The 16,706-nt window shown below is 39.3% G+C and overlaps 1 protein-coding gene and 1 long non-coding RNA gene across 2 annotated transcripts; one reads left to right on the forward strand and one right to left on the reverse strand.

The window, feature by feature from the left end:
- Positions 1-135: 135 nt before the first annotated feature.
- Positions 136-7,396, reverse strand: LOC113023260 (uncharacterized). Its single transcript, XM_026169285.1, has 6 exons — positions 7,256-7,396; positions 4,532-4,632; positions 3,963-4,295; positions 1,990-2,088; positions 1,262-1,392; positions 136-696 (listed from the first exon to the last, which is right to left on the reverse strand). Exons 1-6 carry the CDS (start codon positions 7,270-7,272, stop codon positions 550-552), a joined length of 828 nt encoding a protein of 275 aa, XP_026025070.1. The 5' UTR covers positions 7,273-7,396; the 3' UTR covers positions 136-549.
- A 6,096-nt stretch (positions 7,397-13,492) lies between these two features.
- On the forward strand, positions 13,493-15,498 carry LOC113024015 (uncharacterized). The gene is made up of 4 exons (XR_003272623.1): positions 13,493-13,676; positions 14,408-14,586; positions 15,027-15,163; positions 15,393-15,498. It is a non-coding gene; the product is annotated as an uncharacterized LOC113024015 (long non-coding RNA).
- The last annotated feature ends 1,208 nt before the right edge of the window (positions 15,499-16,706 follow it).

Here is a 16,706-nt window from a genome sequence, read left to right on the forward strand (position 1 = left end):
TCAGAACTCTAATTACATCAGTTATTTATATGCGACTGTTATCAAATCAACATTAATAAACCATGTGAGATATCTGCATGTAGAAATATAAACCACTCATCCCCATCCCCACCCTCCCACCCATCTTCGGTGGTTTTTGGCCACAAGTGTGTTTCACATGTCCTCGCATGCACCCTCCAAGTTATAATACATAAACAAGAAACACTCACCACGTGTTCATTTGTGCTAAACTAACAGATGAATAATCAGGCTGCTGATGTTTATTATGGTGTCTGAGGTCTAGGTCCACACAAGCAACAACCCAAACCTATCCCTATGATATCACAATATATATTTATGCTTTTTTCAAATGCCCTCTCAAGTCTCGAATAATCAGGGAACAGAGGCAATGCAACACTATGAATGGTCACTTTGAGTGCATCATTGTGATTTATATCACTTCAAAAACAAAAATCAACCAAAAGCAGTGAAACAAAAGAAGAAGAAAAAACACCCCATCAACAGCTTCAAAAGAAACCCTCCAGAAGTGAATAATATTCGACTACATATCTAAACAAGCTCATAGGGGTTTTGTGTTGGCTGCTCTGGAGCTGCTGCTGGGCACCTGTTGGTCTTCATCATAACTTCATACACATAATCATTGGATCCTTGCAGGGAAGGTCTTGCTTTTCTTTCATGGCTTTTCATTTTTCTCGCCTGTCAATAGTAAAATACCACTGTATCAGTTTTCTGTATAAATAGTATGATGGTTTAAGCAGATTTCAAAAAAGTACATCCAGTTAACTTCTAGAAAGTTTTCATTTTTGACAAATGATTTGACACATGGTAAAACAATAAAACAGTGCTCACAGTGGGTACAAAGCCAAGTGGAGTTCTTAAGAAGTGGAGTTTACAGAGGACAGGTGTGTTAGTGTATTATTAACGTTGGGTTTTGTAACAAAGAAAAATTATTTTCATCTTGAGCTAACAGAGCGAAAGACGTGAACAGTGTGATGCACTTTCCAAGGAGCTGCAGCCCTTTCACAGCTGCACTTCAAGATCCAAACAGATAATTCAGTGGTTTCTGATATAATCAGCAAGTCAGCGCAAGAGCGTTTACAGTGTTTACAGCAGTCATACTTGGTTGCGGTGAGGCTAATAAATGTGTACATTTACATGTCTGCAGACAGAAGATAACCACTGCTGCACACCATAGCTGCAGGGCTGGATTACATAACAGTACCTTACATAGAAAGCTTTAAGTAGAAAGAACTGAACTCACCTTCTGGATCATCAGTAGGATTAAGATTATGATGAACAGCAGGATGATGGTGGAAATACTGATGATTAACACCAGAGGTAGATGTCTCTCCTCTGCAGTGGACAAGAGCGCTTTTTGTCTGGAACATGGTTCTGTGTGAAATACAGGGAAACACAAGTGATGTCTTCATTCAGCTACATAAGAAGTTTACCATCCTGGTGCACTCCTTTAATTACACTGTTCTAACTTTAAATTTGCAATGTAATACAGAATTCTCCAAAAGAAAACTCAAGAAGAGCTCATCTAAAAATAAAAGGAAGATTGCTCTTCTCTTTGTATATCATATAGGAAGAGGAAAAGTAATTAAAAGTAATTAAAATCTGTGTTGTCACTGTTTGTTTAAAAAAAAACAATAGCCTTTTATATTACTTTTATTCAGCATTACTGTTGAGGGTGTCACCAAGCCCAAATGGCACATCAGTAATTGTGAATTATGGTCTATTGTGTTTTATATCTACTGTAAGTTGAGTTCAGCCCTACTGAAGACCACAACCATAAGAGATATCACAATTGTAAAACTTAACATAAAATCGTTTTCTTTGTTATTGCTACTTCTTTTTTTTATAGCTTCATAAAGTGTGCAAGCTAATTTGTGGCAATGGAAGCATCTGTATGCAGTGCACCTCACTTGGCTGATAACAGCACTGGGAGTTAACAGACAGGCTGTTAGTTGAGAGAATCAAACTGACCTTTGGGATGCTCGGTAGTATTATGCTCACGATTACCACCAGGTAGACGTCTCTTCTCTGTGGTCGTCTGGAGCTCTCTGTTAGGTTTGTTTGTTATTTCTGTATGGAAAAAAATGTAAATACAAATTTAGAATAGCTTTAACTGTACTTTAACAGCAAAAAATTTTTTGATACAAAACCCTTCATAGTCAGGAAGGACAACAGAAAATTGGTATTTTTTGTATATGTCACCTTGACAAGAAAAGTGGATTAGGTCACATCATTTACAAGCTGGAGTAATGAAACATATAGAAGACACATTAAACAGGAGCCCTGTGTTTGTATACGACCAAAGAAGTTGTGTAAAGTGTAAATTAAAACTGAATGTAATGATCTGCAAATCTCATAAACACAGAAAACATGTCAAATATTTAAATTGTGAAATTTTACTTTTTCATGAAAAATATTAAGTCATTTTTCATTTGATGGCAGCAGTTTGTCTCAAAATGATGGTGGAGGGCAAAAAAAGACTGTAAAATAAAGTAGTAGCAAAAACAAAGCCCTGCAGGAACACTTCACCTCTTGCTAATTAGGTTAATTGGCAGGAAGTCAGCGTTATAACAAAGTACAAAAAGAGCATTGTAGCGAGGCAGAGTTTCTAAGAAGTAAAGATGGGCAGAGGGCCATTAATTGGTAAAAACTATAATGTTCCTCAATGTAAAACCATTAAGACTGAATATCTCATCATCTGTATTACATAATATCAAAAGATTCAGAGAATTAGTATTGGATGCCAGTGATCTTTGGGCCTTCAGGTGGTAGTTCAGTAAAAACAGGTATGATTTTACCTTGGAAATCATTGCATGGTTTCAGGAACACAGCCATAAATCACTGCCTGTGTTAGTTGACCATGCCATCCTCAAAAGGAGGTTAAAGCTTTATCATGCAAAGAAGCCATATGTGTATGTGATCTAGAAACAGTGCCATCTTCTCTGGGCCAAAGTTAGTTTTAAATGAAGTCGAAAACTGTTCTGTGGACAAAAAACCCGAAATTTGAAATACTTCTTGGAAAACTTGGACTCTTTCAGACTAAAGAAGAGAGGGACCATTAGTGAGGATGCATTAGTGCCTGTGGAACTGAAAGCCTGTACATTTGGCACCATCGATTTTGAAAGGTATATGCAGGTTTTAGAGCAACAAACAGTAGGTTCCAATCTGGACAACACGGCGCCGAGCTCTTCAGCCTGTATTCCAAACTTTCACCAACTGAAAACATTTGGTGCATCATAAAAAGAAAAACATGGCAAGGAAGACCCTGGACTGTTGAGCAGCTAGAGTGCTATTGGACAAAAATGGGACATTACTTTCCTAAAAGTCCAGCAACTGATCTGTTGTTTAAAAAAAAAGTAGGTATGCTGCACAGTACTAAATGTGACCCTGTCCTAATGTTTTGTAGATGTGTTGACCTAATTTTTTTCTTTAAATTGTATATATTTTCAGTTTAAATATTCTGTTATGAATAAAATGTGGGTTTATGAGATTTGGAAATCACTGTGTGCTGTTTTTAGTAACATTTTACAGTGAACTTTTTTTTTTTAAAATGAGGTTATATTTTACAGATTCAGAAGTGCAAAAGTATTAAACTGAAACAGTTGTTGCTGGTACAATAACTTTCTTAAATATATTTTTCAGCAACAGTGGTGTTTATAGAGTGCTATCCTGCCTAAATACTTCATAAAAATACTACATATTGGAGTTTAGGGTTATAAAAAGCTGACTTTCCTGGAGCCCAAATAACCACATCCATGTGTAATGTCACCACTGTGTAGGTAAATATAAACCAACTTCCTATACTGTTGCTACTTCGTAATGTAAAAATCACATCCTGAATTTGTAACTGTGTACTGTACATTTACAGTACACTGTCTTTAGCCCCTCTAAAGTCTTTTAGTTACTGGACAAGATTTTGGAGTTAAATGGAAGAAAACACTCACCTCTTACAAAAACTGTGTAGACTTTGCACTCAACACTTTTGTCTACTGATTCTTTGTAGACACAAGTGTAGACACCAGAATCATCCACAGTCAGATTGGTCATGGTGATGCTGTGGTTCATGGGAGCTCCGTTTGACTCAATCCTGCCTTTGTATCTCGATCGCACAGCGACTTTGCTGTTTACATGGTTTCTATAGTAATACACCTCATTCTGTTCAGTAAACCTATGATACAGATACATCCCAACATATCGACCATTGTTTTTGGGGCATTCTTCTGAGGAACACTTCAAAGTGATGCTCTCACCAGGCTCTGTGATGATTATAGTGCCTTCTGTTATAAAAGAGACAAAGTCTCTGATTAAAGACATGTCAAAGACACCTGCATTAACAGTGGCTGAATACCAGTTGTTCTGGAAGCACTTTAGACACATATCAAAATGTAATGTGACATTAATTTAAACCAGAAACAAATTAAGAAATGGTAAAAAAGTCCTCTCTCAGCTAGTGTTATTTCATGCAGACATAAACAAAATGAAAACCTCAGAATAGGAAAGTAAATGAACATACCTGAAGTGGAATAAGAAAAAATCAGTACTAGGGCCCAACACAGTCGCATCATCTCTGCAGCAGTGGCAGCATAAACTGCTTGTGTTTCTAATGCTCTCTCTCTATTTACACACACACAGATAAAAGAGACAGTGAGTAGTGTTTCCTGTATGTATGGTCTGGACTGATGATTAGCGCATCTTGTAGGATAAAATCACTGGTTTCAGTTTTAGATAGTGAAGTTGTGTTTAGCTTTTCAGAATCAGAATCAGAATCAGAATCAGAATACTTTATTGATCCCTGGGGGAAATTATTTTTTGTTACAGTGCTCCATTTTAAACCAACATTAAGACAAGACAGACAATACGCTAACTAAGAATAGTACAATATATACATATATATACATACATACATACATAAGTCACTTATAAATAAATATTTGGAAAAGAAACATGTGTAGTTGTAGCAGCAAACAGTAAATCTCGATGCAAATGTGTTCATGAGAAAAAATACAGTACAAGTATGTCAATAACTTCTTTAAAATGACTCAGATTTACCATTTAAAAGCAAAAAGCAGATTGCCATGCGCAATCTGACAATGAAGAATAAGACAGCAATAAAAAAAAACCCAACTCATTTCTGTGCTTTACTAACAAAGACACAATGTCTGTTTTTTTAAAAATTACATTTTTTTAAAGCATATAACCTAGTTTACCTCAATATTTTGTAAATAATGTAGATGTAAATCAAATCACCTTTTACAAAAGTTGACAACAGACAATAGCAGTAGATTTTCAACTGGTCTCACGGTTCACATTCCTGCTCATCATCAGAGTATCATAAGTATTAAGGAATATATAACATACCGTAAGATGAAGAAATACTGTTAAGGTCAAGGTGCCTCAACCAGATGATCCACTATGAGTCTCTGATTGTTGGACTTAGACCTACACAAAAGCCAATTTTGGCTTCTGATAAATGAAGGCTGGGATGTATTAAAGAAGCATAGTTAATATGTAATGATTGGGAAGTATGGACAGTTATTTCATTCAGTTATTTTTTGGCTATATTACATAAATGTTTGGAGATGTTTCCCTTCCACACTGCAACATTTGAGAAGTGAAATGTTCACTTTAAGCAAGTCCGAATGTCTGTAAAACTTCTTTATTATTTTGGGGATTTCAGAACCATCTGTAACATCTGTGTGTTGCCATATTGTAGTTACTTCACGCAGGTAATGAAACGGCAGCTTTTTTTTCCAGCCACTCCATTTAGGAATCAACATAGTGGGACATCTGCCTCCATCTCACCCATCCTCCACTGTCACATCGCCCTTCTGCATGTCCTCCATCACAACAACCATGAAGGTTCTGTGTGTTCTTCCTTGCTTTAAAGCTGGTGTGCTCCAAATGGCAGCAAAACTATGACTTTGTGGAAAGGCTTAGGGTACTACTGTTGTTCCATGTGCATTAATGTGGAAAACTCTGATGCTTTGGGGATACTCCCAGAGATCTTGGGTCCGTATCCAAAGTTCTTGAGCTGCAGGGATTTATGACTTTCAGAAGAAATAATCTTAATTGAGAGCAGCCTAAGCTCACATGCAGTTGTATACAAACAAAAGCCATGTGCTGCTCAAACCCAGTCTGCCACAATACGCTAAGCAACAACTCAGGTTACTTCCTTCTTAGACAGGTGTGTAGCTTGGTACGGCTGTGGCTGCTCTGTGGTCTCTGTGTCTCAAAATTTCAGCCTGCTAAGTAAAAAGGAATGGCTGATTAGAAGATATGCAGCAGCTGTACCATTCAGCTCAAGCTGGCACTGCTCTCTGAAATGCTCTGCCCCACCTCTGCAGCTAAGCTAAAACCACAGTGTACATCTACAACATTTTGTGTGGTAGTGGGATGTGGCTGTCTTGTCAAAAGACAAAACACCAAATGTTCTTCTCACAGTCACAATCAGAGAAATAAAAGTTTTCCAGGTGTGTGAAAGCACACCAGTGGTTATGTGGGTGCACAAACTGCAATAAAGCTTTTATTTTTAATATTTCCCTGATGTCATTTAAGATGTGTGACATTATTGTATACAACACACACAGCAAAATGTATCGTGCCTACTGCATGTTACAGGCTGGGAGGATGCACAGTCATGCACATTAACCAGCTATGTGGTAACTAAGAGTTCTGTAAAAAAAAAAAGAAAAGGGAAGTTAAATTTGATTTCAAATAATATTTGTTTGTTCTTCCTTCATCAGACAGTCTGTCGTTAACGAGCTAACTGCGCTAACGCACTAGTTCCCACCATTTGAGCATTGCGTGGCACATCCGACATACTGTTTTACTTTTGTCCATGACGCGCTTACCATCAGGGTCATGCTTCACATGAAAACCAAAATAGTTCCAAACGGCAGATCTGAATGAGGGTGGGGGCCGTTCAATTTCGGGTAGCGTTGAGGCAGTTGCCATGTTACAATGAGCTTAGCTTCTGTCTTGCTAGCTTGTGCTGTGACAGTGCAGCCTAGGCGGAGTAGTTGAACGCAGATCCACTGAGCGCTCGACACAGACAGCATCGTCAGAAGAAAAGTTGATAAAATAAATAAAAAATGTGTATTTTTCAATACATATGCATACCGAACCGAAAGCACTGTATCGAACGGTTCAATATCGATACGAGTATTGTTGCACCCCTAATATAATATATTAGCACAGGTATCAATAAAGGACTACTGTATTAAACACTTTTACTAACCGCAGGAAGACAGACATTGGTGTTTAGGCGGGCGATGCTGGGACCCACGCGGGACAGCAGCTCCTCAAACTGGGCAAGGGAAAGACGGTGGTACCGCTGAAAGCGGCCATCATCCATATGCAGCTCCTGGAGCAAGTGGTGAAACTCACCAAACTGCTCATGCTTCTAGAGGACCAGATGGACCCAGGTACGGCGAGGACATCCTTTACGCCGCTGCTCTGCTCTCCACAGTAAATAGAGAAGGAGACTCTCTCTTCAAACGCTAGATTGACAGCTGCCATCTTGCAAACATACCGTCTGGCACTACTTCCTCCCACATTTCCGCTTCACACGCGTGAAAATTGCATATTTTGAAGCGCGACCAATTCGTGTTGGTCCCGCGTCGAGGTGCAAATGTGCACGCGACCAGCTAGGGGCGGTCTAATGGCAAGCCATTAGAGCCAAAATTCGCCACTTTCCTAACCCGTTTGGTTAAGAAATGGCGTAAAAAACGCCGTTTAGTTATTCAAAACGCCGAAAAAAACGGCGTTCTGTTCCGACAAACGCCGCTTTTCCCGCCACTCGGATGGCGCCCTGAACGCACCATCCGAGTGACGTAAAAAGCGGCGTTCAAAGACAGACGGAAACGCCGTTTTTTACGCTACTCGGCACAAAACGCCGTTTTTATGCATCTTTGAACGGCGTTTTTTACGGCGTTCTCTGCCAGCTGTAACGGCGTTTAAAACGGCGTTTTGTTGAAATTATGCAGGGCACTCCCCATGGTTCCCTCATCCAATTACTTTCAACTCATTTCACCCAATCAAAGAAGAGGAAGTGCAGACCACACTAATGCATCACCGATTCACCTTGCTGCTAAGTGATTGCCTATTCAGTACCAGTGCTTGTCACAGTATTCACTTGTATTATAATCCCACTATGCATTTTGATGTGTTTAAGGCATGATCGAGCAAACAAACGACAGAATACTTTTTCTGAAACCTTAACTGTGTTACCTGTTATGGCAGCTAACAGGTAATGAGCTGAGCTTCTTTCTTATTTTCCTCTTTACTTCTCTTAACCTTAAACTTATGTCTTAGCAATCAGATCCTGCCATCTTGCATTACCGCTTCGTGCTAGTTATATTGACTTTTCTCTTCTTTTTACTCCACTTTTTTCACCCGTGTTTGGACACTCGGGGCATGGCTCCTTTGTTTACATTAGGGATCAGCTGTTAGCGCTGCGCCGTGCAGCTGCGCTACCGGCAGACAGACCCTACATCCCCAGTGAGGGAAGAAACGGGGGTGATGTCTCCCGAGGACACCTCACACACCATCTCTCCTTCCTGTAATCACTTTAAATGTGAGATCGCTCCCTGATATGATTGAGGAGCTAATGACGCTAACCCGGTCACAGTGGCAGTATCCCGGCACTGCCCGGCTTCCAGCTGCTGCGGGCGGACAAGACGAGAGACAGCGGTGAGAGGAAAGGAGGGGGGCTGGCGGTGTTTGTTAAAGACGGTTGAGGTATCTCTGGGCACATCGCTGTGAAAGAACAACTCTGCAACACAGACATTGCCGTTAGCATTAGCGTTAGCCGTTAGCATCCGTGGAGGTAGCCTGTGACTCTGTGGTCCGCAGACTGCAAACGCAATCTCCGAGAGCTCTTCTTCTAATATCAGGGGACTTTAATCATGTCTCGCTGGACTCCACACTGCCCACCTTCACCCAGTATGTGACCTGCCCCACGTAGGCAATAAAACATTGTACTTAATGTATGCCAATGAAAAAGTGGCATACAGTTCATCACCTCCCCCTGCCCAGGGAAGATCCGATCGTAACCGAGTGCGTCTTGTCCCTGTGTGTGCAGCCCTTACTGTGCAGGGAGCCACTAATCACCCACGCAGTGCAGAGATGGTCCGCGGAGGGCATATAAATAAATAATAAAAGCAAGTAAATGACAGTATGCTCTTTCTGAAACAAACGGAGACCTTAACTTTTATCAAAATACCGTTTTACTCAGTTTAAAGTAATACCACTGTATAATAGCCTTCAAATTTAATAATGTTAACAGTATCTCAGGAATATTTTTGCCCTTTCAACATGCATTAAAAAAATAGATATACAGTTTTGAATCAGACCTGTATGTACGTTTTCTCAAAAGTGATGTAAATAATCTCAAGAACCTGAAATAATAGTTTCCCATGTAAACTGGAGATGTCCTTGTCAATGTCATCAGAGTACTCTGGATGTCTTACACGAATTTGAAACATAAAACCAGAGTGGCACATGACAGTGTTGCACATAACATAACTAGTTTATATGACATGAAGTTGTAAAAAAAAAAAAGAATCCATGTAACATGGTAATGACATCTTTCTGATAACTGTCGGCTGCAGTGTGCATTATCTTGACAAAAGTATAAGATACTGAACCCACTGATATCATGTGGTGGAGGAGCACAAATACCTGGACACCCACATATATACATTTGCTGAACTGGAAGATCAAAACAGAAGCTGTACACAAGCAGTGTATGGGCAGGTTATTTTTTGTGAGCAAGCTTGTGCAGCGCACTTTGATGTGTTCTTCTTGGATCAGGAGAGCAAGCTCTGTGATTGGCTGCACTTCGGAAGCTGTGGTGGAGAGGAAGTGAGTGAACAAACTGCCATGCATCATGGATATTCCTCTCAATCCACCTCACCAGGTACTTCTCTAAAAGTGTGACTCAGGTCTGTTGCCCCAAAGGATACAGGAAATGCACTGATTTCCATGACAGAATTCACAACAACAAAGACACAGGTCGGTTCTTTGAAACGGGCGTTTATTACTTGGGCCTTCTCTCCTCGGCTTCACCATCACCAGTACGCCGATACACCATGAGAACTGGTCACAAGCGAACAGTACAAATCAATTAGCAACTTTAGAGTACACATATTAAGTCCAAACACAAATAACAACATTTCTCAAATGACAAATACCTCGTTGGCTGCTTGTCCTGAAAAGAGGTCCTTAAGTCCTTGTGTTGCTTTTTCTTTTAGTAAACTTTTAACTTAAAATCACTTCATGAGAGACATCTGCTCCCTCGCAGTCCATGCAAAGTCTCGTGTACTCTCGTTAAGGGTATTCTCACGAGACACTAGCTCTTACACTTTACACATGTACATTTCAAATAAAGACATTTCAACACAAACTATATATATTCATGATATTATGTAACTTATTATAAATCAGTCATCTACATCATGAAATCCACACAGAACATTTTAACAGCATTTACACCACTACTCAATGGTACATAGTAAACACGTATCATAACTTTTCACATTGTATGTATCCAGTCACCTAGTTATTTTGAAGTCTTTCCACTTGCTGCTATTATGTTTCAGTCATTAATTGAACTGTCTCAGTGATATGTGGAGTCCAGAAAGTATATTAAGCCAGTGATGAGCTCAATACCATGACTCCCTCTGGTGCCACTTAGTGTATTAAACAGTTCTACCACTGGCTCCATCACCATTCCGTCCAGAGTAAATTCAATGTCTGGCACAGTAATCCTCTCAGGCCAGTCGACCAGCAATCCCAGCTCATCTGTACCATGAGCAGCAGCACCACCACCAGAATCTGCACCTGAGCCCTGAGCAGCAGTCGTCTCACTCTCAGTGGCTGTCACACCACCATCAGCTGTCCCACCAATAGTCCCATCAGCAGCAGCTGCTCTGGTCTGAAAGATGTCCTGCATGGCAGTTGAGAATCGGCCCTGTTGCTGGAGGCTGCCTCGGACAAAAATCTGTAATGGGCTCAAGTGTCTCTCTGTCCGCAAGCCATGATTGTTCCACTGTTGAGTGAAGTCTTTCAAATCTCTGTTGATCCTTGGGAGATAGATGTAATGGAGAGCCCAAAGGTGCATTTCATTGTCAATGTCAATGATGCCTTCCTCCTCCAGGTGGTGAAATAAATCACAGTACACATTGGTCATTCCTCGCCACAGATCACCTCAGAGCCTCTCAATTCTCTGATTATGGGTACTCCTTCCTCTTAGGGCACTTCCACGATCAAAGCCTCTGAAAATGTTCATCATCAGGCAGACAGCATTGTTTTCCCCTCCTCTGTCTGTCCGGACCCTCGAGGGTACACCATAGGATACCACGGCTCTGATGAAACTTGATAAAACAGTACTGCTTGTTTGAGGCATGAAGGAAGACCACAAGACGACTGTATCCATCAATAGCCCCATGAATGACTATCCTCCACCTAAAACCGTGGTCCATAAGAAGAAAAATCTTATTTCTGCTTTGTTATTGAAACAATGGAAACACACACTCTTAATTGATTTACATGGCACTATTGCATGTCAAGTTTGTCTGTACGTTGCTTGCGATGTCTGTGTTCTCTCATTTTCCCCTTTAAACATAACCAGTTGTGTTAGAGGACTGCCCATCCCAGGGCCTGGCTCTATTGGATGTGTCTTACTGTTCAACAGTTATATTTGATGTAATGCGGAATTTCACTTTGGTCAAAATAGGTGTTCAACAAATCAGTGTGCTTGGTTACCTTATCAGCTTGTGATTTCCATCAATGTGCCACAATGAGTTTGGACCTGCAACCTGATACGTTCTTCGTTCTGGTCTCCGCAAAACTGCTCTTATGGCAGCTGCTCCAGGATTTATCCGTAGCATGCTTGCTCGAACCCTCCTTCACTGTACACGTAGTCCACGTACTCGCAGGGAGGCTCTGACAGCCTCAGGACCAATTTGTTCATTGCCAGCGACAATGTCCTGCACATGTTCATCCAGCGCACTGTCAGTCAGTTCCGCATACATTGATGCACGGGTGAAATGATACTGTCTGAAATCAGACAAAAAGAACACGAGTATTTTATCACTGCCATAACAACACACATCATTACTTGACTAGTTAGTGCACATTCAAACATACTAATTTTTACAATTTCACAATACCATTTAATTTGAATAAACAGTGGGTGTGTGTCACAAAAGAACTGAAAGTCACACTGGTTTCAAAAGTCACTGACCGCAGACGTCTTCGAATTGTACGAAGTGAAACATTCAAAATATCAGCCATCTGAGGTGCAGTGAATCCACATGACTTCAGGAATGAAAGCTGTTCCCGAGTGATAAGGTAAAGGGATCTGCCTCTACCTCTGTTGAAAACCACTGGTGCCTGGTATCCAAAAGAGCCTGAAAATATATAAGAGTTTGGTGTATTTGGAAAATAGGTTAAGACAGAGTCATAATTTATTTCACACTTCTGATCAGTCAAGGAATCGACAAAATATGTGCTTACCTTGTTGGCCATGCTGAGTAGACAGTTCGACCTCCTGAATCAATTCAGCCAAGTCACGTAGAAGTTGATCTGCTGCAGTTACACTGATCAGTCTTCCTCTTGCCCACCGAAGGCTTCTCTGCATTGTCTCCAACCTCAAAGACATCAAAAAATTACTTCTTAATTCATGTTATATTTTCAGGCCATATTCCCCTTAAACATTTTATGCAAGTTAAAATGTTAAATGTTTTCCATCATGCTTTCATCATACCTCCTTAACGCTAACTGTAGCACATCTGGCCCAACATCGTCCATCAGCAGCCACCGTGTACAGTCATTATGAATGTTCTTGCACCTTGAGATGAAAATCCTCCAGGCCATACTTTGTACTGTGATTCTACAAAGACAAAAATTTTAATTATTGCTTTCAACGGGTTTATATATTTAAATAAATCAAAAAATTTCACGTTAGTCTTCTGAAAATTGTGACTGAGCACTTTTGGAAACACTCTGTCATCACTAAGTATTGGGACTGTGAACAGTTACAGAATGCATCTGAAATAAATGTCACATTCTAACAGGTTATAGTTCTGTTAATAGAGCTTTTGAATCTACGTTTCATACATATTCCTATCTTTAATAGCAGTATGTCAACGATGTCAACCAATATTTTCATATTTCAAACACACACCCAAGTTAAAAATTTGAATCTCCGCATCTTCTACTCAGCATATCTGAAAAATCATTTTTGATAATGTTCCAATTCCATTGTCAAATGTTCCCATCCATGTTATTCATCTTTGTTTATTTTAAATGCTGTCATTAGTTTTTTTTTTTCCAACTAATTACCAAAATTAACATGGTCTACATTGTTTTGCTCACTTAAATAAAACGACATTTTTGTATTGTACCCTGGGTTCATGAAGACCATGCTGTCTTTTAACTTTATTATTTATTTTCTGCATATACTGACTGTTCTTTATTCATTTCTTTACTTTCTCCTCTCTTCTTCTTCTTCTTCAGTCAAGTTTAACGGCAGCTTGCATCCACTTTCTCCTCTCAATTCCGCTGAGATTAATTCCCGCTCTACTGTACAAGACTTGTGAATGGTTACCTGGAGGGATGTACCACTGTGAGAGGGGTGATACGGAACAGTCCAGGTGATCGCTGCTTTAATTTACCGGTCAGATATACCTAAATTGCACGTCGACATAGCTAGTGAACTGTAACTAGACCATAAATCAGTGATAACAAAAGAACATTCAATCTACTTTCTCCGGTACTTTATAGAAAAAATCAACATCAATTAAATGTCGTCTTGCTATCTGGGATGGCAGTGCAGTACCGTGTAGCCTAATCCGGCTAATGTAACAAGTGATATAAAACCGTATTTTAAATAATATAAAGTGGCTAAACGGAGTACCATATTAAAGACCTTATTAACATGCCTCACCTAAAATGGCATGTTGGCAACATTCCTAACGGACAAAGGTTAGCATGACTTGTCTGTGAAGGTTCTCAGCATGACTTTTTTTTCCGCCTACTACAATACAAAGCTAACATATAACATGTGCTTAGAAGGACAAAGCAATGTTTTTGAATCATCGCTTCGCTTTTAGTTAGCAAAGTCGAACAATAATTGAGATTAACTAGGGCACTTACGGTGTTTTTTGTTGGCGCAGAGATTTCGCATGCATTCATCTGTATGTAGTTTGTCGCACATAGCTTGATTGAGACAACACAAATATGAGGTTGACTGTGATTGGTTAACACAAATTCTGATCACAGGTTGTGGTAAGGGGTGGATTAAAAAAAACAAAAAACACAACCTTCAGTCTTGCTGATCCAATCACAAACAATGTACCTTCTCCCGCCGTACTTTGAATTTTAGGGATGCTATATATATATATATCTGCCCAGCCTTTTGGCGGACTTTTTGTGGACAGTCATGTCCGAACGGAGCGCTGCATTTCGACGGAGAGTCACTGATATCAGAGACAGAATGAATGCCCAATTTAACCGGCTACTGAATCAAGATGACAGTGAAGAGGGGACATCTCTTCTACAAAGGTGAAATGCTTTGGTGGTGGTTACTCTATTGGCAAGCTTTTAGCTTTGCGCCTTTTTTGTTTTTGCAAAAGGAAATAACTTTTACATTTTTAAATAATAAATGGCTCATTTACTAATTATGTGTTACAATTCAACAACAAATTCTGTAATCATAAATGTCTATCCTAGATTGACGACTTCAAATGACAGTCATTTTAATCCCTGTTATGTGCATTTATGCATAAAGATTTTAGTTTATAAATGTAGCATATCCCATATTTTCAGGGAGCATTTAATTTGCGAGACAATCGAAAAATGCATGCAATAAACACCGATGTGTTGAACACTCATTCCTTACTCTGAGTGTGTTGGGTGGTTTTGTTTTTTTTTCCTTTTTTTTTCTTGGGGGGGGGTGTCTCTGTCATTAGTTTGACTAAAATTATCTCATGGTCTAATGATAGCTTTGGAGTTTTCCGCCAACAGCACGGAGGTGGGCCAGTGCGCAGACCAAGAGGCGGGAGAACCAGACATCGCCAGTTAACGTTTAAGGTGTCAGTACTAAGGAATCCCACACTGACACACTACCGATCTCATAGGGGTAATCAATATTTATATTAATATTAATTATTTGGAGTGATGGGTTTGAAAAATGAGAATTACATCATGGTGTCAGTTGTTTACAAATTGTAGAATTTGGCATTAGATTTTTAGCACCTTTGTAATCTTTATTTCCTTGCACCAATAAGTTGATGTTGAGACACTACAATGTGACAATTTACCCTTTTCCGTTTTTAGGGAAAGCTAATTTGGTTTAAATTTGATTACAGATGCCACTCCTGCTACTCGGGTGGTCGTTCCTGTAAACCTAAATGCAGCTGAATTCAGGCAGGCACTACGGGACAATATTGCAGACATACCCTTGCAGTTCGATCTATGCAAAGTGAATGGTCAGCGGCTCATTCTTCCTCTTTTTTTTTTTTTTTTTTTTTTTTTGTGTCCTGTTTGGATCTATAGCCATCAGAATTGTTGTCTTGAGGCCAAGAAAGATGCCAAGCGGATTTATTTTACCAAGTGGATCATCATGGCCTTGCCATATTGGTCCATTTGATTGACCTTTATTATAATTATGAATTTATTTTATTTTCAGTTGCAAACGGGACAGACATAACTGTGGGATAGGACAGGGGGAAAGAATGAAAGAAAGAGGGGGAGAGAAAGAAAGAAAACCAAAGGGGAGAAGAGACGGTGAGAAGGGGGGGAAGAGAGAAAAAAAACAAAACAAAAAACTCCTGGGTCACCTGTATGGAGAAAAAAAAAACAGAGGAGACAGCAAACAACAAAGAGCAACATAATAATAGAAAAAAAAAAGCACCATCACAATAAACTAGCTAGCAGTAGATATCAATAGTTACTAAATAATAAACGATATTGTGCAACACGCAAGATGGACAGCGCACAATGTGCCAAGGCACTTGGCACTAATTTGTTGTTATTATTATTAATATTATTATTAATTTATTTGTAAAATAAATTAAATTTAAAAAAACAAAGAAATTATTTGATTCTTTATGTTATTTTGTTTTATTAAAATCAAAATAACAACAAAACAAAAATAACTAATAAAAAAAATATTAAAAGTATTCAGCAGTGTTTTGTGAAATTTGTAATGAGCCTTAGTTAAGTTGATGTCACAGAAGTTTCTGAATCATTTAGATTGTTCAACAAACTGATTCACTCAGGTAAAGATGGTAAGCTGGAGCAATGGTACGCTTGGAGTTCAGTTTAAGTTTTCAGACAAACATTCACTCGATCAGTTGCAGCTTCTGCTTTTAAATAAATGATTTAGCTGCAAATGTTTAGCTGCAGGTAGCAAAGTCCAAAAGTGACAACATTTCCACTGCAGTCTCTCCAGAAATGGCTTATAAACTTTTGACCAAATTAGACATTTATCCTTGGATCATTGACAACCCTGTAGGGTGAAAATCTTTAATTGTACCTTTTATAACATTTTAACAAGTTACTGTCTCCTGCTGCATGTTTCCTGTTTTGGCTGAACTTCATCAGCAAAGCCCTCAAAGCAGCATATGAAAGAAAGTCATCTTTCATTGTTGTCTCCAGCGTGTTAAAAGAGAGATCGAGCT

The sequence above is a fragment of the Astatotilapia calliptera genome, chromosome 6, assembly GCF_900246225.1.
Source record: "Astatotilapia calliptera chromosome 6, fAstCal1.2, whole genome shotgun sequence".
Classification (NCBI taxonomy): domain Eukaryota; kingdom Metazoa; phylum Chordata; class Actinopteri; order Cichliformes; family Cichlidae; genus Astatotilapia; species Astatotilapia calliptera.

Excerpts from the sequence above, each read along its gene's own strand:
- LOC113023260 (XM_026169285.1), bottom strand. Across the intron at positions 2,089-3,962 it reads CTACACAGTTTTTGTAAGAG|AAATAACAAACAAACCTAAC; the intron begins GTGAGTGTTTTC and ends TTTTCCATACAG. Across the intron at positions 1,393-1,989 it reads TACTACCGAGCATCCCAAAG|AACCATGTTCCAGACAAAAA; the intron begins GTCAGTTTGATT and ends TATTTCACACAG.